Source organism: Charadrius vociferus, unplaced genomic scaffold, assembly GCF_000708025.1.
Source record: "Charadrius vociferus isolate BGI_N301 unplaced genomic scaffold, ASM70802v2 scaffold2823, whole genome shotgun sequence".
NCBI classification, from domain to species: Eukaryota; Metazoa; Chordata; class Aves; order Charadriiformes; family Charadriidae; genus Charadrius; species Charadrius vociferus.
In genome coordinates, this window is record NW_009647729.1 from 54,873 (window position 1) to 81,020 (window position 26,148).

The 26,148-nt window shown below is 40.5% G+C and overlaps 1 protein-coding gene across 1 annotated transcript in view; it reads left to right on the plus strand.

The window, feature by feature from the left end:
• WHSC1L1 (Wolf-Hirschhorn syndrome candidate 1-like 1) overlaps nt 1-26,148 on the plus strand; it is a 34,203-nt gene that overhangs the window by 712 nt on the left and 7,343 nt on the right. The window contains exons 2-17 of the mRNA XM_009881512.1: nt 3,676-3,744; nt 4,212-4,371; nt 4,830-4,984; nt 5,810-6,313; nt 7,132-7,258; nt 11,257-11,357; nt 13,798-13,843; nt 14,443-14,573; nt 15,078-15,206; nt 15,886-16,012; nt 16,331-16,528; nt 17,129-17,299; nt 21,555-21,704; nt 24,309-24,465; nt 25,061-25,263; nt 25,725-25,837. Coding sequence (XP_009879814.1) covers nt 3,676-3,744; nt 4,212-4,371; nt 4,830-4,984; nt 5,810-6,313; nt 7,132-7,258; nt 11,257-11,357; nt 13,798-13,843; nt 14,443-14,573; nt 15,078-15,206; nt 15,886-16,012; nt 16,331-16,528; nt 17,129-17,299; nt 21,555-21,704; nt 24,309-24,465; nt 25,061-25,263; nt 25,725-25,837 — 2,541 coding nt within the window. The remainder of the gene's footprint in view (nt 1-3,675; nt 3,745-4,211; nt 4,372-4,829; nt 4,985-5,809; nt 6,314-7,131; nt 7,259-11,256; nt 11,358-13,797; nt 13,844-14,442; nt 14,574-15,077; nt 15,207-15,885; nt 16,013-16,330; nt 16,529-17,128; nt 17,300-21,554; nt 21,705-24,308; nt 24,466-25,060; nt 25,264-25,724; nt 25,838-26,148) is intronic.

Sequence of the window (26,148 nt, forward strand, 5' to 3'; positions counted from 1 at the left end):
ACAAAATGTAAGTGGAATAACAGTTTCAGCCATCTGTATACCTGATATTGTTGATGGAGTATGTGTCTTCAGCAGTGTTTTTTCCTTAGTTTTAGTTGTATACATACTTAAATCATGAGGTTTTATTTACTGGTCAGATACTCGATATTAGGTTGTGAGGAACTGTGTTTCTGGGACAACATGGTGTTGGTGAAAAGACTGCATATGAAAAAAATGAATGTTAGAAAAGGTTATAATATTTTTTTAATAATACTTAGTGTTTTAGCATGTTCGGAGCTTGCTCACTCACTTTGGAGAGTGTTGAAGATGGAGCTTTTGGCCAAAAGCATACGCATCTCTAAAATTGCCTCTCAACATAATGCTGGGTTATTCAGTGGAAAGTCGCGTTACTTGGAGTATTCAGCACTGCAGCTTGTAATTAACTTATGAAAGATATTCTAAATATTGTGATGATGTACACAATCCAAGAGCTACGTAGCATATGTAGAAGCCAATAGAAATCAATATTCTAAACCAGTAGGCAAATTAGAAGTACTAGCTGACTCAGCAAACTTTGGGAAAATTCGCTATTGATGTCTGTTACTCTTTCTGTCAAGTTTTGTAATATGGTTGTTGTACGTGAAAAGGGGTGTGTGTGTATATATATATATATATATATATTTATGCATTGGTTTAACTTAGGTTCCCAGAAGCAGACACAAATTACTGGTCTTCGGTACTCTCAGCCATTTTTTTTTTTTTTTTTTCAGTTTTATAAGCCACGTCATTATTTCTGTTTCCTTTTCTCTTGCTTATTCCTGCCAACTCTGTGCTGCTGGTTTCTGTACTTCCCAGTTTGAGGGGAACGGGTAGCAGAGAGGGGCGGTGAGTGTCAGGAATGGGGAAGTTGCCGTATCAGGCCAGGGCAGAAACTGTCCAGCTCTGGCTGGGCTGGGCTCTCACAGGGTATAGCTGAGTTTCTTTTAAGTTCCTCTGGAACCCCTTGATACTTGCTGCTTTTGGTAGCTTTGGGAAGAGATCCTGACTTGTAGGGATCAGGACTCTGGTCTAGTATAGCAGGTTCACATGCTTGATGTAGTGTTGTCGTCGTCATTGTTGTTATTTTTAATGGAAGACGGGCTGATTTCCCCCTGACATACACCCCTCTTGCCAGGAATATTTACAAGTTTTATAACGGCTATATCTCCGTTCTGGCAAGCGGACCTCTTCCAGAGGTCAGGTTGGTGATGCATCAAGGTTTTGACCTTCTATATTTGATTACCATAGTTGACTCTAATGAAGCTCAGTAAGATCTTAATAAACATTGTAATCCAAACTTGAAATAGACTATCCAATTAAAATGTTAGCCATCTGTGACTGCATTTGTACATAACTTTCTTGATCTCAGAGATGCTGTTTGAAGCCACTTTCAACTGGCTGTAGCAAGCGACGTGCCCAGTGGGCAGCTTGCTGCCAGGAGGCAGTTACACCGGGGAGGCAGTGCCCCAGGGCAGATCCCTCGCACCCGCGTTATACCTGCGTATAGAGGTGGGAAGAAGGGTCTGTTCTCACGGTCAGCTCTGCTGAATGCCTCTGCTGCTCGTATGTTGTTTGTCCGCCTGTCCTTCGTTTGCTGCTGTAATCATATGTTTATCCCCCAAGTTTCACTTAAATCAAATCTCGGTGAGTTTGGTTCTTTCAGGGTTCAGCTAAAACCACGGTCTTGTATCCAGGCTTTCTTTCTGGCCTCTTCTCCAGACTTCCGTCACCCCCACATCAGGCTGTCAGTTTTGCCTTACTGTTTTGTCCTCCCTCTTACCAGGGACTCTGATTCTACTCTTGAAGCTTCAGCTGTGCCCGTCCCTCTGTTTGACTGGTGTTACCTGGTTATCACAGGAACATAATCTTCTGTCTATCCCAGTGTGCTCTTTCCCAGATTGAACTAAACCCTTGCCTCTCAAATTCCACATTCTGAGTCATATGTGTCATCCAGAATTCACCAAAAATGTTGGTCTTGCTTTTGTCCTTCTTGTAGCTTCCATTTCCCTTTCAAAAGGTGGTGTTGCAGTAAAATCTTTCATGATATTCACCCTTGTTTCAGACAGCAGATCACGCTGACATGAACAGGATTTTGTGCTAGTGGTTTTCGTTCTGAATTATCCAGTGCAGTCTCAGTTTCATCCTCCCACCATGTGGCTTTCCACTACATGATTTCATCTTCATCTACGTTCATCATGTGCCCTTTTGTCATCTTTAGTGTTAATGGTACGAGACTTGTAACTTAGGATCAACTTAATATGAACAAACAAGAGTTCTGGTACAACTTGGGTTGTTTTACACTTTTCTACTCAGTGTGGCTATTTGAAAGTAAGGGGATCTGCAGTTGTGTCCTCGTTCTGACACTGTAACCTCTGTAGAAACCCGCTGACTGGGGGGGTGTTCATACCTGAAAGGCTGATTTGAAATGAAAATGTTATGAAAACATTGTTGAACTTTAAGCTCTGAATACTTGTTCTAAGATTATATTACTCTGCTGGTTAGTTGCATTCTGTGAGGAGCTGGAAGTCTGCGGTCTGTGTAACCAGCTTGGCTCTCCTGGCAGAGGTGAAGTTTCCACTAACTCACTGGAGCAGAAGAAAGGCAGCAGTCCTTGCCATGCTTTCTGCTCTACCAGGGAGGAGTGATTTCTGCCCAGCAAATAGTGATACGGTCTGTCTTATGTGATTGTATGAGATACTGACCTTAGTTGTTCTCGATGATGACTACATGTATGGTTCCTCATTTCCCTGAGCTGAAACATGCAGTATTGACTAACAGGGGGTCTTCGCTTTAAAATGGACGAGGTATAATTTGGATTAACAGCATTATTAGTTTCTCACTGCATGTGTCTGACTCCTCTTTTTGCTGCTCTTTGAGTCCTTTGACTAATAACTTCTTCCCTGCTATAGTAAAAGCAAATGTCTGATCTCTGTCTCGTTAGATAGCTCACGGCCCGCCTCTTATCTTCTCAGCTGCTGTGTCATCACACCCCCTATCGTGGCCGCTCCACCGATGGTGTTACCCTCTGTTCAGTGGTGATCCCTCTTCCGTCAAAACCTTTTCCTGTCCTCCTCTGCCAGAATAGACTGCACATGTGCCTTGGCCTGGCTTATAAAGGCCCCGTAGGCTTTATGTTGTTGACTTTTGATCCTCCAAATATATTTGTCAACTATATGCAATTTAACATTGGTTTTACAATTTTGATATTGTATATTTAATATGATTTTTGTAATGTAGTTTTTGCAAATAACTGGTATACAGCAAGACTCATCACATTACTATGGATATTCTTTATATGTTCCTCTCTATTTCCTTGAAGTTGTATATTAATTTAGTGGAAAGTTATTTGGGTTTACTGTCCCCGAGCATATGTTCTTCTATCACCCGTTCCAGGAGAACATTGTTGTATATAGGTGTGATGATAATGTAAATAGTTTAGGGAAAAAAGTTATTTTTTGATTGTGATGCTACTGTGTTTTAAGTTGGGCATAAGGAGTTGTCATATGACTATTTTCTGGGTTCATGGTTGCCTTTCTCTCTGTGAATTATTTTTTCTGCCTGGTTTCATTATTATGTTTTGTTCTTTTTGTTTTACTGTCCCCTTACCTTGTTTGTGTTTGTTTTCCTTTTTTCTTTTCATTGTTACCCATTTCCTAGAGACCAAATGAGAGGCTTAGCATGCTATCAGAAAGACCAAGAGAAGATACAGTGTTGGAGGAAACCCCGGTTAGTACATATTAACCCATAGTACTCATTAACACGTTTTGAACTTCTAGTGTGGTTCTTTCTTTGGACTAATTGTTACATGGATTCTTTAATTTGTCGGATAAATTGGTTGCCATTTATTGCAAACTCTTATTAATCGTTACCGCATCAAAACATCTCTCATTGTACTGTACTTATTGCTTTATTTTATCCCCAAAGCAACATTCTTAATCAACTTACGAAGCAGAAACTTTTTTTGAGGGGGGTGGAGGTTGCTGTTGTGTGTCTTGGTTTGTCAGTGACTATCTTGTGTAGATCCTAGCTGTGTGTAATTCCTTTCTGTCATGTTTCTAAGAAATGTTTATGTCATGTTAGGTTACCAAACATCAGGGATACCTGAGAGAAAAATAAGTCCCCGTGGGTAGCGTGTGCATCTCTAAGTGCACGAAACAGTCTTCAGTGGCTTTAAGCTTGTATTTTCTTTGTAGGTCCAGCAGTTCTTGCCTTCTCTTCCACCACAAGTCACGCATGACATCAAGTTTCAGGTTGGCGATCTGGTTTGGTCCAAGGTGGGGACGTACCCGTGGTGGCCTTGCATGGTTTCATGTGATCCACAGCTTGATGTTCATACCAAAATTAATACAAGAGGTAAGGGAGGAGGATCTTTGCCAGAATATGTCAAGTGTCTGTGGTTGTTCCTTCACTAAAAATACCTTTGAACTCCCTTTGAATTTTTGAACTCCCTTTGCAGGATGAATTCTGCTTGTATACATGCTAAACAGGACTATTCTTGAAACATATTAAACTAGTACTTATTAAATTACCTCTGCGGATGAGGCTGTGCAAACTAGGCTTGTGCACAGATGCTCCCACTTTTCTGAAGTTTATGTATTTATGAGCAGACACTGATACATGTGAGTGTTCAGTGTGGGGAAGGTATACTTACCTTCCCGTCTTAAACGATTTTCAATCTGAGCCTGTCTTATTTCTAAACTTTAGCTAGGTACTTCCACCTGCAGCAGTTGGGCGATGTGTAGGAGGAAAGCGTAAGCTGAACCAGCAAAGTGATGTTGATAAAACTGCTGACTAGAATTTTTCATTTTCAGGTGCCCGTGAATACCATGTTCAGTTTTTTAGCAACCAGCCGGAGAGGGCGTGGGTGCACGAGAAGCGGGTTCGAGAGTACAAAGGACACAAACAGTATGAGCAATTACTGGCTGAGGCTGCTAAGCAAGCCAGCAACCACTCTGAGAAACAGAAGGTACGATGAACGCTAATTGTGTAGAGGGTTATCTACAGTTCCTGTGTGAGTGAAACTCTTGTGGGGCAGTTCTGAAACGCTGTAGCGCTTCGCCCTGTTAGGGGTAGTCTGCATTTCACTGGCAGAAGTGTTTTTCACAAAGGTACTGAAAATGGTTCCGTACTCTTATAGAAGAGACTTTCGCGTGGAAAGGCTGATAGCTCAACCTACTTTGTCAGTTCCTCATGATGGTAGTCACCCTGGGCATTGGTGATAATTTTACATCTGTATTAGAATATTAAATAACTGTGCCTGTGTTTTCACTATTAACCTGTTCTTTGCAAAATACAGTTTTCAAGGGACGCTTTTCCAGCCCCTGATGCTAGCGGCTATGTTCTTTTCCCTTGCTTTTTTGGAAAGGAAGTGTTAGCTACAGGAATTTCTTACTGTGGAGATGGACCACTTCAGTCAGTATTTATGCTGATCAGAATATTGATTTGGAAGGAAAAGAGTATTTATAGAACAATATGGAGGATTTCAAAAGATAAATTAGGATTAATTCTCTGTCTCATAACAGAATTACAGGCTTGAATGGTGCCTGTTATTGTCTTTAGTTAAGTTGTAACTCGGGGCAGACAATTTTAATTGCGATGGTCATATGACCCTGCTGGAGTGTCTGCTTGTACTCTGAGCAGGGGATTCACTGTCCACCTTTCGAAAATACCCTGTAAATGGACAGCTTAAATCTGCTGTCTGAGAGATTTAAGGAAGGTCAGGATTGCTTTTTAAGTGCTATACATGGCAAAAATCTTCAGTGTAATTAGCTGCTTGTCTTTGTTCCTTAAGATTCGCAAACCAAGGCCGCAAAGAGAGCGTGCTCAGTGGGATATTGGTATTGCCCATGCTGAGAAAGCATTGAAAATGACTCGGGAAGAAAGGATAGAACAATACACCTTCATTTATATAGACAAAGAGCCAGAGGAGGTTTTGTCAAAAGCCAAAAAGACTGCTGCTTCTAAATCGGAGACCAAGAAGAACCGACGACCGAAGCCAGCATCGAACACCCAGCCAGAACATGCCAACATGGCAGCAGCATCGCCTTCAAATGCTGAGGTGCGAAGACAAAGCCAACGGAGACAGTCAAGCGTGGAAGAAGAGGAGCCGCCTCCTGTGAAAATCGCGTGGAAAACAGCTGCAGCTAGAAAATCCTTGCCAGCTTCAATAACCATGCACAACTTGGATCTTCAAAAATGTAACATGTCTCCAGTTGTTAAAATTGAACAGGTTTTTGCCCTTCAGAATGCTGCTGGGGATGGAAAACTCATTGATCAGTTTGTTTATTCCACTAAGGTATGTACTTTGTGTAGCGACTCTTCTTTTGTTCATAAATTTTGCAAAGTCTGTCTTACTGTGGAGCTTAAACTTGGGTCCACCAAGCTTTCACAATCCATGTTCCTTTCATTGGAGAGATTACATCTAACAAAAGACAGATGTGACAACAGAATCTTTCAGCGCACTGAACTCTTAATTTCAGTGCATCCACAAGTCTCTGGCGGGAACCATTTGACTGGTGGCAGAGGAGCTCCCTCCAGACGGTCACATTTTTGCTCCTACCACATTGAAAATGTTAAAGCTGTTTGATTCTAGCTTCCTAGTTGAAATAATCCAGAAATTCTCTATAAATCTTAAAATCAATGGATTTGTAGGAAATAGACGAGATGACAAAATTGTTACTAATGTATTAAAAAGTAATAACTACATACTGTGTAACAGACTTTTAAAATGAGTTCTGCCTCCCAGCTTCCTTCAGGTGCACAGCAGCTTCTCACAGTCAGTGTAAGGAAAAGGTTTAGGACTATTTCTCTGCCTCCTTCTTCTGCTTCTCTACCTGGAGGGTATTTCTTTCATCCTAAGCTTTATAGAGAAGGTAATGTTTAGAAAAGTCACTGGAATTTTTTTTTTTTTTCCTTGTGTGTAAGGGGAGATTGAGAGGGATGGGAAGTCCTGCAGGGAAGCAGCTCAGTAGTAGATATCACGATGTGCACGTGGCACATTGAAGAGCGTTGAATGTTTCTGTTCTGAGATGTAGGAATAAATCGATATGCCTGTTGGCAACAACACATAGATGAGTAGGTTAAGACACTCTTTTCTTTTTTTTTCTTTTTAAGGGAGTTGGTAACAAAACAGAAGTAAGCGTCAAAGGACAAGAGAAACTTAATTCTTCATCAAATCAGAGAAATGAAAAAGCAGCGGTGCAAAATGCGTCCTCTCCTGAAACAACTTCTGGGTCAACAGGTAGGCAAAATTGCAGAACCCTTGTCTGAACTTTAGCAATCTAGCATTTAAATTCAAATATTAAACCTTACGTTTTGTTATCAGTTAAAGACTATTATTAACGTCTTTCTGTTTACATAATAGTTGTAACAGGCATGGCTAATGCAACACATGATGAGCCCAGATGCTTGAGAAACACAGGATGTCTTTGTGACGGGATTAGCTGTTTGGCCTGTGAACTTTTAGCGTCTGCAACTTGCAGTATCTAAGTCAACATATTAAAAGGATGGATGCCTTGTGGAGAGCAGATGGCAAGTTGTTTTAGAAGACAACATAGTGGATGTATGTTAGCAGAGTATCGTGATGCCTTTTGGCACCAAATGTAAAATCCAACAGCTGGGATCAAAGGAAGAGAATCTGGAAGTGGCATAGTTCAGTAAGGAATGGTGCTGAATCAGGGTGGGTGCTTTCCTAGGCTTTGTTGTTGAGTTCCTGCATGACCTTTGTAAAGGATAGTGATTTTTTTTTTTTTTTTTAAACTGCTTCAACTAACTCCATCAGCAAATTGAGATAATGCTTGCCTTCTGAAGGCATTGTAGGGGCCCCATCGTAAAGTACCAAGTTTTGAAGTAGTATGTCTGAGGGAGAAGAACCATTGAAGTGAATAATGGACCTTGAGACTGAAAAGGGGAAGTCTGGAACAAGCTATTTGAAGTTTAATTTGGAGTACAGTAGTAGAGAAAAATGAGAAAGATAAACTGGCTGAGTCCTTTCTAGACTTAGAACAGAAAAGCATTTTTTTTCACGTTTTGATTTTTGAGAAATAGCTACTGGGAATTGGGTTTGAGCTTTTTCTCACCAGCACAAATCTGTGTGCAGTATGTCCCCTCATCATCCTCAAGAGGAGACAGATACCCTTTGGTGAAAGGATGGAGGTTCCTGAAAAGAGACAGTTTTGAGTCATCTTAAACCAAGAGCTTTTTGAGTTCCTTCAGTCCCTATAGCGACTTCTGTTTTTCAACCACAGATTTGTACAGGCCACGTAAAATCCATTAACTATGGCATGTTTGTTACTGTGCTTGTAATCATACCCGTGGCATAGTCTCAAATATAGTTAGTTTTACATTGGGTATGTAAAAGTAAATTTTAGGTTGCAGCAGAACACCTTGATCTTCTCTCACAGTAGGATATACAAACGCTCGTGGTATGGAAGCCAAAAAAGATGGAAGACTTAGTACAGTACGCATGCTAAAACCCCCTCTTTTCTTCCTGAGAAGAAAAATCTTGTAATGTTGCCAAGTGTCACTTCTGCTTTAACTATCCATCTGTTTGGTTATTTCTCCCTTTCCGAAGGTAAAATAAATGAGATTCCAGGTCAAAAACCTCAGTGGTCAACATATCTGGGATCAGTGTCCTCTGCAAACACGCGTCGGTTTCGGTACTATAGTTTTTAGGTAGGCTGATTTTCATATGCATTGTTTTATGGTCTGTATTTGGGGACTTTACAACACAGCTGAGTACTCCGGCTATTCTGGTGCGAGTGTGGTTTCCTCTGGTGTTGTCGACAGTGGTTCTTCTCTCCAGGTTTAGTTGCTGTAGCTGCTTCAGTTTTTTCAAACAGTTGCTACTGTAATTGCCTTGCAGCAGGAGAGGTGATCGCTGATTTGTTTCTCTCACCTGGGAACTAAAGGCTTCACCTTCACAATGGCTCTTCAGACGTAGGGGGGGTGAGAATTCTGAGCCTCTCTTTTTTCGTTTTCTTAGGTTTTTTGGATACGTAAAACTCCACCTGATAACACCCTATAGAGTGCATGAGCTTTACTTCAGTATACACTCCAAACAGTCACTTTCAAAGCCATTTCCAAAGTCCAGACAGTTATTGGTCCCCTCTCATGGAACATAACTGCGAAGTCCTTTTTTCAAATTTAAGGTCACCGGAACTTCAGAATACCTTTACGGTAAAGTATTTTACAGAATGACTCTGGGAGTCCTTATTAATAACCTGCAGTTAGATATACAGAATTCCATAATGCCGGGAAAATAATTCTTTAGCTTGAAATCTGATAACAGGAGAACAACTATGAGAATTCATAGTGCCTCTGGTCTCCACGTACAGCTGAAACAGAATTAACCTGACCTGGCCAGTAGTGAGGGAGATTGCTGGTCTGAAATCTGTCCCGAAAGTCTGGATCAAAATATGCACGAAGACGGGATGGGAGCATTGTGGAGGTGATGCACTGGATCCTTGGAGAGGAGGAAGAGGAAAGCGGGAAGAGGAAAGAGTGCCTGTTACATGGATCGATGTTGCTTTCAGCCCATATTAGATGCACTGATTCTGGAGTTTCTCCTCTGATACAGGGCTTGCATCTTACTTCTCTTACTGCCTTGGGGCAGCACAGGGAGAAAATGCATTATTGATGAAATTAACTGTTTGGTCACATTTCCTCAAATATACTTTAAGATGCTTCAGAGAGTTTCAGCTGAACGCGAAGGTGACAAAAGCTGGCCCCTAGCTTTAGTGTTGACATCCAGCAGAGTTGTGTTTGTGTCCGAAGGATGCGGCTCATTGCAACCGAAAGTTACACATGTGCTAACATGAAGGATGTTGAGCCGAGTTATTAATTTCTGAATTATTAATAACTCATTGCTATTCTTAATTAGTTAATATGCTATAAAACTCTTTTCTCCCTCGAAGAAAAAGTTATTTTTTTCCCCTCAGAAATGCAGTTACTGTAAAACGACAACTTTTGCAACTGGCAAGTTTAGTTACTGAGATGTTCCTGAGCCACACAACCTTGATAAAAAATGCTATTCCGATTAATCAAGATGCATCTTCTTCTTTTTTTTTTTTTTTTTTTTTTTTTTGGAGTCCTTTTGAAAGGCTTTTTTTCAGTGTCTGGTGAAAGCCTGCCTATGTCTCTAGATATTTTATCTCCTAAGAAGAGAACGCAGCTTTACAACTTCTACCAGTCTCTCTGTCTGGCACAGTAAGCTAATTCCTGGTCCCAAGAGTTTGCATTTTGGCTTGGAAGAAAACAAAGTATTTAACATTCATGTCGTCTTTAGGTGAAACACCCAAAACTGAAAAATAGCAATAATGCTTCACCAAAGATAACTGTAAATCTTCACATTCCAGTTTTCTGTCAGTACAGCTCTAAGTGTGTACTTCGTTTCAAAAGTTGCACAAGGTGTTAAGTTTTGTGTCCATGTTTCTCAATGTGCCATTTTTGGAGGCAGTGCAGCATAGAAAGGTCTTCTGAAGGTCTTCTGGTTTTGCCAGCCGTAGTTGTCAAAAAAACAGTAGCTCCTACTTCATCTCTTGAAATGTCATCATAACTTCCGTTAATCTGAGTTTGTTTTCCATGGTAATATTTTCAAAAACTTGTTTTTCACTTTAATTATAATAACACATCATGGTCACTGCTTCTGTTTTTGCTGAGTTTTTCTTGACCTCTAAATCTTTAGTTGAGCATTCGGATTTCGTATTGACGGCACGTGTTACAGCATGGGTCTTGCTTTAAGTTTTTGTGTTAGCCAGTTCTGAGGGAAGCCTTTCCCCCCGCAGAGCAGGGCCACGGAACTGGTGTTTTGAGTGAAAACTTGGAAGCTGCATTTTGTGTCTTAAATTTCTAGCTTGTTTTAGTTCAAGAAGTTGATTGTGGACACCTTCCCGTAAACACCAAAGATGGACTATTTGGTTAAAAGTTAACCAAAGTGAAGACTGCTTGAGAGGTGTGTTATGCAAATCTGTTTGCCCTAAACTGGATTCCCGCCTTTCGTTTCGCTCTGTTACTAGTGTCTTTTTCTGAAGCTGATCTCCCTGTCTGTGGAATCAGAACGTGTTGTCTGCAACCAAAGCACCAGTTGGCAAATAGCTTGGAACTGAATTTAAAAATAAAGCATTCAAAAGAGGAAAAAGTCTTGGTTTCGTTACTTTATCTGTTGATTCGGTGTTGAACATCTTGCTGTACCTCAGAAATACAAGGAATCGTGTAATGGAAACCTTTCTCCTTCTTCAGGTTCTGTAGAAAAGAAGCAACAGAGAAGATCGATTCGAACCCGCTCAGAGTCTGAGAAATCCACTGAAGTTGTGCCAAAGAAGAAGATCAAAAAGGAGCAGGTTGGCTTCCTCCATGTAGAGAGTTAAAATATATTGTATTCATAAATGTTGTGGCTTATATTGGTGCCTTTTTATTTTTCTCCATTTTTCCCCATCGGGTTTCGTTTTGGACTATCCTTCATGAAATCCCCTTGTCAATACCATTGCTGTGACTCTGCTACTGGCATCTTCACAGTATCAGTCAGGCTATGGAAAATGGGAACTCAATGATGCAAGACTCCTAACGAACCTGCCATGTTTACTTTGAGATTTCTGTTATGAGCAAAATGATTTTGTTTCAGTAATTTCTATTTGATGGAATTGCCACCAGGTTCCTTCCTTTTGCTCTTGATTTAGCTGCTGGTTTGTATTGAGGTTTTGTTTTTCAAATGAAGTTAGACTGATTAATCTGACCGCTCTTGAAAATGGACTTTAAGAATGATTTAACTTAAAGGTGAATAGTCAGACTTCTATGTTGGCAGACATCAGCACAACAGATCTTCTGGGATATTCGTTTTCTTTCCTTAAGTAGATCTAACATGTACAGGGCATTCCTTTAATCTGGATGTCAGACAGACAAATGTTGTTGCTTTTAAAAAAAATTATAAAAAAAAAAAAAAATCTGCGTGGAAATGAGTAGGAAAGTTCAGTGGATGGACATTAATATTAAAAACGGAATACACTTTTTTAACAAGTTTGTCAAAGTTGTTGGTTCTTTTCCTTACGTGGTTGACTTTCCCTCTTCAAGGGCCTCTCCACTTAAAACCTGCGAATTTTATATAAAATGTTTCCTAGAATAGCTTTTACCAGTGAGAATTTTTTTAAAAGGGACAGTCAGGCTAAAGATTTATATGGGAAGGGGGGAAATTGTTTTTATCTCTTTTATTTTAATTTATTCTTTGCCCTTTATGCTTTGTTTTGCACTTCATTCACTTCAGAGATTGAAAGGGGACCCAGTTGCTTTCTTATTTTTTTTTTCCTATTTTTCTTTTGATGCCATAGCATTTACATCTGTGTTCAGCAGAAGAATGCTCTAACTCTAGGAAGTTTCTTGCTGAAACTTCAAAGCAACTTAAATGTTGGGTGTAAGATACCTGACATAGTCCCTTAAGCCTCTTGTCGTGAGGTGTTGCAGCCTCCCTATTTTCAAATGAGTTATTTTATGTTTGTAAATGTTTCTTAATTTAACAAAGGTATAAGAACCAACAATATGAACTTCATGGATCCCAGTTAGCTTTGCTTGCTTATATTATCTAGCTAACTAAGACTATGAACATTAAAGTGCTTTTCTCAGGAAAAGTATATGACTAAAAATTAAACACAGGTGCACTGTAATGCGCATAACCTTGAATGTATTAAGTTATATTAAAAAAAAAAAATCTTACTAACTTCTTACAATTATGCAACAATATTTGTTACCCAAAGTCAAGTTTTCATGCAACTGATTCCCAAATTAGTCTGCAACAACTTGGTATAAAATTATAACTGGAACGAGTACAATTAATGGGAAAAACAAAATGTTAATGCTACTGTTACAGTGACTAGTGGAGAAATAAAAGTGATTGTTTAGATTTTATATTTGTATTACGAAATGTATCCTATACAAATCCTTCTATTGTATGTTTTTACCTATTGTACAACAAAATAAAATATTTTTTAAAAAAATTATAGAATAATCCTTAAATATTTACTAAATGTGTTTCTACATGCATATGTAACCACATTGTAAAGAAATAACTTGTAATTCTTAATCTTAAAACCAGGATTTTAGGCAACAGCTTTCTTCCATAATTATTATACAGTCGCCAAATTCTCACGTGTTACATGTACATTGGCAGAACAGTTTCTAAACTTACCCTGCTGCTATAGGATCGAGAACTTGAAGCGCTTTTGCAAGGTTGTAAACTTGTCTGCTTAAGTGTGTGCTGACATTGAGTTTCCAGCTGTATAGAGCTCTGCAACGCCGCGTGCGCAGTCCCCGGCTGGGCGCCTTGCAGCACTCTATACAGCCAGGCTGTTCCCAGGAGCCGGAGAGTGCGCGCTTGGGGGAACCGCCTTCAGTGGCGATGCGTTAAGTCTCTCGCTAACCCGAGTGCCGTACCTGTTGAGCGGAGCTTGTGCTTACACAGCTGTGGGGTTTTACAAAAGCGTCAGGGCTGGCTGCCAAAACCAACCCCGCTCCTGCCTGCTGGACACGGAGAGAGCTTTCCTGTCATCTTCATGCCCAAAGGGAGCGATTGGAAAGGACCTTGCTAGCGAACGTGTGGCTGCCTTGTCCCCTGGCGTTCAGCGTAGGCAGCTAGGATTAAACCCGACAGGACAAGAAGGCTCACGCTAAGAGGGGGATGACAGACTACATCTGAGTTCAGAGATGCTAATCGCTTAAACTTACATGTTTTCTCTTTAATACTAGGGAGAAAAATTCCTCTGGTTTTAACTTTGGATTTTCCTATTCAAACAGGTTGAAATGGTTCCACTGACAGCAGTGAAGACAGGATTGCAGAAAGGTGAGTTACAGACGGAAATAAACTTTATTGAAAGTTCCTGGCTCATCGCACTTCAGCAATGGGTTTCGTTCTGTGTGCACTGCAGAGGTCTGAATGCTTCTGGTGATGAACGTGATAGACGCTGATCCTCATTTCTCCTCTGGGGGTTTTCTGCTTTTGGTTGTGGTGGTGGTGGTCGTTTGTTTGTGTGTTGCTGGTTGGAAAGATGGTGTTTGTTAACGTGCTGTAAGCTCATGATGTAAGTCCTTCTTCGGGACATTTCTTAATTAAAAGAAGTCAAGTCTTCGCTTAGCCATATTTTAAAGCTGAATGAGGAAGAGGTAATCTCCTAAGGGTTTATCCTCTCTTATAAACCATTTAGTAGCTTCCCCCGCTATTTCAGCACGTTCACAAGTTTGTCAAAAGGTCTCCCTAAGGTGGTTTTCAGTTAATTAGCTTTTCAGGCAGAGTTAAACTAGTATCAAAGCTGCAAACTTAAAATTAAGGCTAGCGAATAAAGTACAGTCTCAGGCTGTCTCTCATCTTTCTTTTTCCTTTATTAATTTTAAGCAAAATGTTGAGAACGTATATTAAAACTAATTTTAGTATGTTGTGTTAAGGTGCCAGCGAGATTTCAGATTCTTGTAAACCTTTAAAGAAAAGGAGTCGTGCCTCAACTGATGTAGAACTGACTAGCTCTGCTTACAGAGATACATCTGACTCTGATTCAAGAGGACTTAATGATTTACAGGTAAAGGCATATTGTTTCTCACAGGGAACACTGTATTTTCTACACATTTCCTGTCTTTTATTGTCTAAAAAATAAAGCCTAGTCTTTTTCTTTCTAATCCCCTCCATTTTATTGATATATTTAAAAAAAAAAAAGTCTTTCTTTACAAATTTTCCTACTTCTTTGTCTGGCGAAACATTGGTTTAGCTCACTGACTCGGTTTGCTGCTTTGGAAGGTTGTTACGTTCTTTGGGAATCGGGAGATGCCGCCGTATTTTGGTGTAAAGTTGGGAGGTGTCTGGAAAAAGTAAAATAGATACCTGTATGGTTTTTTGCTTGTACAGGTAAAAGGTATGTCAAGCGGGCAGCTTTCCTTGTTTCATTGTAATGAAGTTCAGCAGCTTTCAAGGACCCTCTCTTGACATACTGAATGATCTTTCAATCAGTGGTGACTTAACTATTTTTTTCAGGACGTGGGTGTCCTTTGCAAGTGTCTTGAGTGCCTTGGATTTTTCCTCTTTGTAGGGTAGTTTTGGAAAACGTTCAGACAGCCCATCAGCTACTGCCGATGCTGATGCTTCCGATGTGCAGTCGGTAGACTCTAGCTTATCCAGGAGAGGAACTGGAACAAATAAAAAAGACACCGTTTGTCAGGTAAATGATGGTACTGTACAGAAGTGAATGCTAAAGATGTATTGTCTATTTCTGTTAGTTTGAGCTGACAGACAGTTCAAATTGCACTACTTTGTTTTAACCGTGTCTCATAATTCAACATCTCAGATGAAATATCGAGGCTTTTAGGAGTTTTTATGTTCTTGAAATGATGCCTAAGCCCTCCTGCATGCTAGAAAGCTCAAAAGCTAGAAAGCGGTATCTAATCCGTACCTGCCAGCGTAAGTAGAAAAAGTAGGTGCTGTTTTCTGCTTCATTCGAAGATTTCAGATAGTTTGTCAGAATAGGGCAGAGTGAGAATTTTCCTGTATTTTAGAGAGAAAATCCTGGAATCTTGTGGCCAGTTTCCTGGTCCATAGTAAGGGAACAAGCCGCTCTTCAGGTGCGTGAAAATACGAGGAGTGCAGATGAATCCTATAGTGCCCCTCCTGTCTCTGTGCAGGCTCGCGCTGTTAGGACAGCAGGAGGTAGGAGGTGCTGGGTTTGTCTTCAGCCCAGAGACTTCCCAGGTGTGCTATGGGATGTAGTCCAGTTCTCCTGCCTCATCTTAGCTCTGAAGAGATTTCAACCAGTTTCCAGTCTTCGTTAACATCTGGTAGTCATCTGCATTTAAGTATGTCAGGTGCCCTTTGTCCTCTGACTGGCTGTCTCTCTGTTTAAGATCTGCGAGAGCTCCGGCGAGTCTCTGGTGTCCTGCGAGGGCGAGTGCTGCAGCGTCTTTCATCTGGAGTGTCTCGGCCTGAAGTCGATGCCCGATGAGAAGTTCATCTGCACTGAGTGTAAAAACGGTGAGTGTGTTCCCGTGTCTGAAAACTGGGGAGGGATTTCCCCTGTTGCTGAGGAGCCGTGTGCTGGTCAGAACAAACTGAGATGGTAAGTTGCCAGGTTTTGGGAGTTTTAGGGTTTTACTCAGAATAGGGGACCTCGATGTTAACATCAATTATGTAATTATTATGGGTTATAGTGACCAACTTACCTGTTTGAGCAACACAAGCTTCTTCCCTTCAAACCAGTGTAACTCTTCACTTCAGAATTTTTTTTAACAACATCTGTATGTCAAAGAATCGGCCGTCACAGTTGGGCTTCTGTATCCCTTCTTTTACAAGGAGAACATACGTGCTTTTCGTGCAAACTTCCTGGCAAAGATGTGAAGCGTTGTTCCGTCAACACGTGCGGTAAATTTTATCACGAGGCCTGTGTTCGCAAGTTTGCCACTGCTCTGTTCGAGTCGCGAGGATTTCGTTGCCCACAGCATTGCTGTACTGCCTGCTCAATGGATAAGGATATTCATAAGGCAAGCAAAGGTGAGAACAGAGCTGGCTCTGAACAGCGGGAGGAAACTCAAATGCATCATCAGCATAACAATGAGTATAACTCTACCCTCTGTGCAGTGTGGAGCAGGGAACAAGGGTTTCCTTCTTAACGAGGTCATTAACTTAAATCTGTGGTGGGTGGGAAAACGGCGAGCGGCCTGAGACTGCTGTCACACCATACCTGGATCCGCAACACTTAAGTCATCTTGTGTGCTGGGTTTAATGGGAGCCAGGGGTTGATAGTGCAAGGCCAAGGAATAGTTTGGTTTTTTAAAAGACAGTTGGTAGTGGCCTTTAGAACAATTATTTTTCAAGAAAAAAGAATCCTTTTAGAAATTAACTGAATTATTTAAACAAAACAAGTAGACTCGAGAATGATTAAAATTGTGGGTTTTTTCTTAACAGAGTTTTAAAGTGAAAGTTTAGAGCTAACTTGTGTGAAACTTTTTTTTTTTTTAAGATGTACATGTTTCTTTTCAATCTAGTACTCTGATTGGAATAAAAATCAGCCTTGCATCTGTCTGTGGTGTCTTCTACCATATCCTGACTCCAGGGTGACATGGTGCATTTTTCTGCATTTATATTAAACAGGTCGCATGGTGAGATGTTTCAGATGTCCCATTGCCTATCACTCAGGAGATGGCTGTATTGCTGCAGGAAGCTTGTTTGTGTCATCCCACATTCTCATCTGTAGTAACCATTCCAAAAGGAATCACTCCTCATCAGCTGTAAATGTAGGCTTTTGTTTCGTTTGTGCAAGAGGTGAGCACACTTGTTTTTTCCCCTGTTTTATAGTTCTGTGGTCACTTGTGCAGTTTAGTGATAAAAATGATGTATTTAATGAAGAAAAACTCCCGTAGGGCTCTCTGGGGTTTAAATGCTGCCTGTGATTATTTTTATTTTTTTTTTGGTCAACAGTTCTCATGAGACTTCCACTTGCTATTTTGGTCCGTAGTATTTGATATTCAGAAAGAGCGATAGGTACTCGGAAGGCCTACTTGTCTTGCCAGTAGGAAAAAGCGGATGCTGAGCCCCCAGTTCCAGCCACTGCAAGCTGAGAATGGATGCTGTGTTTTTATTCACTGTCTTTTAAGCAGAAGGGGGCTCTTTCCCACTCACAAACTTAAAACTGTTTAAATTTTTAAGGCTAAAAGGTAGGACTTACTCATGAACTAGAAAAATTCATTTTAATTTATAACTACCATCACATTTGAGGACTTTGATAGAAAAACATTTACAATAGCGTATAAACAAGTTTCATGCTGGGATTTTCCGTATGCTGAAGTTCTGGTTTTGTTCTGTTTTTTTTTTTTTTTTTTTTTTTTTTTTTTTTTTTCATTTTCCTTTTTTTCCCCACTTGTTACTTTTATGGCTCCTAGTCACTAGCGTTCTGCCAGGGAGCAGGTTGAAGAGGTTTGGTGCATCGGTTGCTTTGGTTGCACAAGGCAAAAATGTCATTGTTTTCTCCGATTAATTGAAGTGACACAGTTAGGTGTTTGGATGATAATACGTAACTTATACAGTATTTCAAAAGTTCATTGTGGATGTATTCTTTTCAGCAGCTTTGAAAGTCGCTGATAAGGAAGTGAAAATGAAATGAATCCTGAAGTTACTTGTTTTTGCTTGTGTTCCTTCAGTTGGAGGTTTAGTATGGGAAGGATTGCCTTGATTTGGAAGAGCAGAGTAGCAACTAAAGACCTTTGAATAGGAAGGGAAAGATGGTGCCAGAATAATTTCCTTTCTACCTCTCTCCTTTCTTCCCTTTCCTCATTTCCAAGTAATTTAGGAGCCATCACAAAGAATGAAGTTTAAAATAAAATAATATAAAAAATCCAGAAGCTCTGAGAGAAACAGTGAGTTCTATAATGAGCCTTAGAAAAGCTCCTCCAAATGTGTAAAAAGATGTTTACAACACAGGTCAGTGTTTCCCCTTTTGTGGACTTATTTCAACATTTTGGGGCCACCCCAAAACAGGATACGTGTGGTGTGAATCACAGCAGCATTGTATAAATGCACGTGCAGATTTGACATTTTATGTGTCTCTATGCTCTTTTCTTTTAGGTTTTTAGGTAGCCTTCTATATGTTTTGTGTCTAATTTTGGTTGATAGTGTTAGTACACGCAGAGTCTGAACAACAAAACCAAACCAGTTGCTGTGTCTTTGAAACGGCGCCAGCTGAAAGCGTGCGCTGCAGTGTTCTGTTAGCAGACAGATGCTTTGGGGTGTTACGCATCAGGTGCTACCTCTGAGAAAAATGAATACCTATCCCTCAACAGTATTGATTTAACCAATAGTTACATCCAAAAGCCCAAAATACGCAGAAAGAGGTTGTTTGTTTTCTAGAGCAAGAGTAGAATCATTAACAATAATTTTTGTGGTAGGTAGAGCAGTTCCATAATATTTTCAGCGCTTTGGTTTTATGTTTCTTATCTCAGTTGTCCGGAGTCAGTCTGGAACCAGGATCAGATACAGGTTTATGGCAGAACAGTTTCTGTGGATCTCCCCTGGTTTGAATGTCAGATTAGAAATGTCTCTTGGCAAGGTCCAACGGTGGCTTTAGTCCGCCCCTGTGAGTACCAGTGGGGAGAGTTCTGTATGGTAGGGTGACGTCTTGTCCTGCGGCTCTGCTCCTACGTGAGGCGGGTCAGAGGATCTTGGCTGTTGGAGGGCTGCACTGGTGGGAATGTTGCTGATCTCAGTTATGAAAGCTGTGTTTGTACCAGGATGTGCATGGAAAGCAATGACGGGCTTCTGCCATTGGATTTATGCTAAATCTTTTGTTTTCTACCAGTTTCAAAACACTGTTAAGCTGCAGTATCAAAATACATTGCATGATACAAAACAGCTAAACGAATTTTTTGGAGGGTGTACTGTATTAACCCTGCGGCTGGCTACTGCAGATGCTTGAAGCTGACTTGGGATCCAAATGTCATAAAAGAACCTACTGTAGATCATAAATCTGCAGTAGTTTGTTACAGATGTATATCAAGGTGAATCTCGGGAATTTTTTTTCTCCAGGTTTTGGCTACTTACAGTGACACAACAGTGCAAAATAGAGGCCTCCTACATGTCTTGGGTAGAACCTATTTAAAAGCTTTGTGAAAAGGAATACCTGGTATTTGGCATCCACCTTACATATGTGGCACAGAAATCGGAATTTAGGAATGGGATTCCAGAACTGAATTACAGTAAGGGAGTCGTATGCTTGCTGGAGATTCAGACCTGCATTTATTTCTAAAATAATAAATGAAATGCAGAAGAAAATTTTCATACTTTTGGTTTGTTTGTTTGGTTTTTTTTTTCCCATTTGACATTGTTTTAGTAATTCTGTTTATACCTGAATCTGGCTTCATGAGAGATGAAACTTCAGAAGTCTATATTTTCTTCTGGCAATATAAGTAACCTCTGAACCCCAGCGGGTGGAATTACCTGTCCTGTATATTCCGAGTCTTGGTTATGAGAACTTGAAAAGTTACAAACCACTACCACTGACTGAATCCTCTGTATTATACAGCAACTATGTGCTTGTTCTTCTAGAAAATGTTTGTGGGGTTTGTTTCTACTAGGCGTAGCTGGAATCAGGAGCCAGTGTGCTTCACCGAAGAAAGCTTGTGCGAGGTTTACATTTAGCAAACCCCCCCGGATGGGTTGCATTGAGCCCTGTCTAGTCATATGTGGTCAGCGTGAGGGACGGAAGGTGAGGACCGCATCTGTGGCAGGAGCACGGAGAGCACCTGCTCAGGAAGAAACGGGGAACTGAATGCTGTAGAAATACTTGGGCATCTGTATGTGAGAACCATTACTTAATTAGTCTTAGTTGGTATCAGAAGGAGAAACTTCGTATTTAGATGCAAAACATTAGTGAAGTGAGAAAATGTAGATATGAGACAATCTATAAAATACACAAACTTGCCTATCATGAGGTACTTGAAATACGGTATATTTTAAGACTTTTTATTCACCTTCCTGAAATAGCCCTCATTAAGCACGTTATAGTTCCCATAATTTCATGTGTAGGTCACACTTGGTTTACGAATCCTCCTGAGAACGCGCTTTCCAGGTAGGCTGACACCGTTCTCCTTACAGCAGTTGTTAGGCACCCCAGTTCCAGAGGTTCTCTCCAGCCCTCGGCTCTGCGTGTGTCCCAGGGGGGAAAGAACTGGTGGCTGTCTTGGTAGCTCATCTTCGAGGCTTCTGCGGGTCCCACTTGCTCGGGTCTTCCCATGAATTCCTGGCCACGTGCTTCTGCTCTGTAGCTGTGGGGCTGCCTCTGTTCTTGGTGGAGAAAGCCACAGAGATGCAAACGCATCGTTTGAAGTGACTGCGCATTCGGAGTGCGTGACTGCTCCAGGGAGTTTGATTTGGGAGCTGCGGGAGGGCAGGCTCGGTGCAGCTTTACTTAAAACCAAACGGCACAGGGCAGAACTCTCGTCCATTCTCTCCCCTCTGGTGCCTTGCAGAATCACTGACCCCCGTATTTTTTTCCAACACAGTTATAAAGGCAAAACGCTTTTATAGATAAGACCTTAGAGATAGATTTGTAGCAAGTGGGACGATGAGTTCTTGTATACAACTTCTGCTTTTTTGGTTTGTAGCCCCAACTAACAGCATGACCTGTGATTTGATGCAGTGACCATCATCCCCCAGCTCTTCAAATCCACTGGCTTTTTTTCATTTGGGAGGGAGGGAGGTTCACACAGTCGTAAGATCGGTTGCTTTCCTTGTGCTTTTCTAGAAATGCACAAACTAAGGGTAAAAGCACCGTTGAAATTCCACTTAGAAGCAGCTTATTCATCATCGGTTTTTCCAGTTACACTTTAATTTAGTCTCTCAAACACATAACCTCTTTCTTAGTGAAGAAACTTTCTGTCAGACTTTTCTTTTTCTTCATTTTATCTTTTTTTTTCATTCAGACATAAATGCATTAGAGGTGTTCATTTGACTTATTTTATTTTCTCCTTTATGGAATCATGGGTAGTTTCATTGCAACTCATCTCTTTCTGTTTGTTTCGTATAGGGTTGGTAGTGCAGGATCATTCAGACCCCCTGTTCAGTTCATATGCCTATAAGTCCCACTACCTACTGAATGAATCAAATCGTGCTGAGTTGATGAAATTACCTATGATTCCTCCTCCTTCGTCAGCTTCCAAAAAGAAATGTGAGAAAGGTAACCAAAATAGTTTCTTTCTCTTTAATTTACTTTCGCTTTTTCTATTATTTCTCTCTCTTTAAATCAAACAAGAAATGTCTGCTTGTCAAGCACCACTTATTGCTTTTCAGTAAACTTCACTCATTGATTATTGTGAGCGTGTGTTCATGTTGTTGGCGATTTTTTTTTTTTTTTTTTTTTTTTTCCTATTACAAAAGGGCTTAAAATAATTACTCTTGCTAAATTCTCCTCGAAGGAGGTTAAATCCCTCTGTATCTGGCCTAGGCTACTCCAGCTTCAGGGAAGCTGTTTACACGGTAATGTGAAGAGGTGGCAAATAGAGCTTGATAGCGTGGCAGTTCAGTACGTACCAGCTTCTTAAATTGATTTTATATATGGAAGAAGAGGGGGGGTGTTCTGTTTCAGACCTTTGAGGCAGCTTATGCAGAGCCGGAGAGAAGAAGGGGTTTGTCCGGTTGAAGGCAGGTGGGTCCCGTGTCCACCCAGAGGACGTCCGAAGGGGGAAGGCTGCGGGGTTCTGCCTGCGCATGTGTCCGCTAGCCCTTGGGCTGGTGTTCCACCTCCGCCAGCTTGGGACAGGCAGCGCTCCTTCCCCTCCTGGCGGGACGGGTGCTCGCTCTCTGAAGCAGGGCTGCGTCTCGGGGGGCGGGAGATGCTCTGCGTCCCCTGCAGAAAGCGGGCTGCCCCGGAGAGAGCGAGCGTTTTACTCTGGTGCGGGTGGTGCTGCAGCATCTCAGGATACCTCTTGGGGCGATAACTGTTGTCTGCATAAAATACTCAGCTGTAATATTTTATTCCCCACAGAAATTTGATTTCCCGAGAGTGTTCGGAAACGGTGCCCAATTAACCATTCCGAAGTTAGGTTATTTTGAACGTTGCTAGATTGATGGCTTTCAGTAGTTCCTGTAATTCCTGAAAACAAAAATTATTTTGAGCCCTCTGCTTAGCTTGAGCAATATCTTACTAATGCATCCTGAGAGCAAAGTGTTGGTTGTTTTTCTCGCTTAGCACTGAAAGTTTTGTCTTTGATTTTGTTTGATTTTTTGCATCTCTTGGCATTTTACCATGTTGGATAATGCTTCGGTAATTTACACTGGGTCTGTATTTCCTCTGAAATAACATTTGCAAAAAAAAAAAAAAATCGAAAAGTTAAAATTTTATCATGGGTTTGGGGATCTCTGGAAAATCCATATGGTTGGATTTTACTGGTTTTAGCAGAGGAAATACAGTATTGGTCATGCAACTGATTTGTTTAAGGAATGCTTATTGTGACATGCAACAATCAATTCATGCAGTGATATTTTTGAAAGTCTATAGGTGGACAAGATTTTCTGATAAACGTTTGAAAGTTACTATTCACACTTCTTATGATATTGTGTGCTTGAAAATTGCTTTAAATACTCTCACATCTCTCCCAGGTTTTCCATCTGGGACAAAAAAAAAATGTTCTTTTTTTTTTAAATTTTATACATCTATAAAAATGTGTATTTATATTTTATACACTTACATTACACATATTGTAATATCTTATATATGTATCTAGTCTGTTGTATGAGCTGCTTTGTTTGCTGAGGGTGGCTTAGAGATGTGCTGTGGCTCTCCACATTTAATACATCTGCCAAAACAATTTTGTCCAAGTAAGTTTAAACTTCGGAAATCAATGTTAACCGCTGCGCTAAGATTTCCTTTGTGCGCAAAAGGAACTTTTGGGATGGGGACAACTTGTGTGGTGTCTCATTCTGCATTATGTATTGTGCTCATACTGATCAACTTTTTTATGTGGAATAAACAGCTTATTATAATTTTTTTTATAACGTCCTTGGTACAGAAAAGCATTGATCAACCTATAGGCTGCGGGGGTTTCATGCACACTAACTGGTTGCTGAGGGATTCAGTCACAACAATGTTGATTGAAAAAGTGTTTCTTAAAAATTTGGTTATTTGTCATTGTATTGGCCATCACCAAAGAAGTAAACCAAAGTTTTGGCCATCACCAAAGAAGTAAACCAAAGTTTTGGCCATCACCAAAGAAGTAAACCAAAGTTTTGGCCATCACCAAAGAAGTAAACCAAAGTTTTGGCCATCACCAAAGAAGTAAACCAAAGTTTTGGCCATCACCAAAGAAGTAAACCAAAGTTTTGGCCATCACCAAAGAAGTAAACCAAAGTTTTGGCCATCACCAAAGAAGTAAACCAAAGTTTTGGCCATCACCAAAGAAGTAAACCAAAGTTTTGGCCATCACCAAAGAAGTAAACCAAAGTTTTGGCCATCACCAAAGAAATAAAAGCAAACGGCGCTGCTTTCAGGTGCAGTGCTTCCTTTGGGAATGTTGCTTCTCCTGCCAACTTACCTCCTGTTTGAAAAATACTCAGCTGCTTTTTTATGTGTCTTCGATGCAGTTGAGAGTCACAACTCGCACAGTAGATGATTGCACTGCACAGTGTTTTTTAACCAACATTGTTAAGTTTGACTTGATCCCTCTCTTTTGCCATTTTTTTCTGAGGCAGATGAATGGATGATTTAAAATGAATGTCAGTTGTGATGCACAGGGGGAAGCAAATCCTTACTTCTACAAACCAAGCAGGGTTTCTTTGTTTAAAGGTGGAAAACTGTTATGCTGTGAATCCTGCCCAGCGTCCTTTCACCCTGAGTGTCTCAACATAGAAATGCCTGAAGGATGCTGGAACTGCAATGACTGTAAAGCTGGCAAGAAGCTACGTTACAAGCAGATCGTTTGGGTCAAGCTTGGAAATTACAGGCGAGTTCGCTATTTTTGGTTTTTAATGCTTTGGGTGTTTTTAATATACGATAGAATTACGGGAAGATAAAGCAGCTCGGTCTTCGTAAACAAAAAATAGAAATACAATAATACATCTACTTTGTGTCAGATGTTGATGTCGCCCTTTAAATTAAATTCTCCTGCTTTTTCCAGGCAATGTTGGATACTTGATTGCACTTATATTTGCTCTGTAGAGCATAATAGCGATATGGAAAATATGGAAAAAAGGGGCTGTCTTATAGAACCAAGATGTTATAGCTTGTGTTTGTTGTTAGTCACCTGCAGGAATACAAACATTTATAGGTGATCTTAGAAGTCCGCTCTTGTGCCACGTATGCTTTCACAAGGCTTTTCCAAAATCTGGAATAAGAACTTTTCTTGTGTTTTGCATGGCGCTTCCCAAGAATTGCTGAGGGGAGCCTTGATTGCATAAGGAAGGAGTTCATTTCTTTAAGAAAGGAAAAGTGCCTTTTATTTCTCAGTCCAGTTAGGCAAACTCAGAAGCTAAGGCTATAGTGCAAGGAACTTATATTCTTCTTCTTTTCTCTTCCCCCCCCCCGCCCCTACTTTTCAGGTGGTGGCCAGCAGAGATCTGCAATCCCAGGTCTGTGCCTCTCAACATACAGGGCCTCAAACATGATATCGGGGACTTCCCAGTATTTTTCTTTGGTTCACATGACTACTATTGGGTACACCAGGGCAGAGTTTTCCCTTATGTTGAAGGAGATAAAAGCTTTGCTGAGGGGCAAACTAGTATTAACAAGACCTTCAAGAAAGGTAAAATCAAACAAAGTTTATAGTGGTTTATGAAAAAATTCCACGTGTTTGTGTCTCCATCACCACTTAACCTGCATGGGATATTATGTGACTAGTGTTCTGTGTTCATGTAAAATTGCAAACATTATGTAGATCCCTTGACTGCAGATAAAAATGTGTTTCTTTAAGTGCCTACTCATTGTGTATTGTTGTGGGCAAGTTCAATTCTTCCACAAACTGGGAAATGTTAAGATGGAGCTTGGGCTCTGCTGCATGGGATCATTGTTCAGTATCTCCGTACCTACTGAAAAGTACCTGATGATAGATTCATGATACGCTGCAATAACTCATTTTTAGCTTGTGGTTTTGTTTATAGAGTTCTATTCCTAGCTTTAAAAAAATAAAATTGAATACATATATGTATATATTCGATCAACAGCAGCTTGTGCTAATTGCTTTCTATTTTGAAATCCCTTGCGCAGCACTTGAAGAAGCGGCAAAGCGCTTCCAGGAGCTGAAAGCACAAAGAGAAAGCAAAGAGGCATTAGAAATCGAAAGGAATTCAAGGAAACCTCCACCTTATAAACACATTAAAGTGAGTTGGCTTCTTTATTTTCCTATTTTTATTCTGCACGAGTAAGCTGTGTATTTAAACCAGTATTTGCAACAGTTCAAGCTTAAGGACATTCAAATAAATCATTCTGCTGTTCTTTTCAAGAATCTTTTGTTCTGTCCTGTAGTACCATAAAACATTCTTTTAGCAGAGTATTTGCGAAAGAGAGTTAACGGTTGAAGAACAGTTTTACCTAATGTAGAATTTTGCCGGTTGTGAGCTCATGTCAAGTGTCTCGGATACATGCTGGCTGTTACAACTTGCTGAACTTTGTTAAAAATGAACTTGGAATT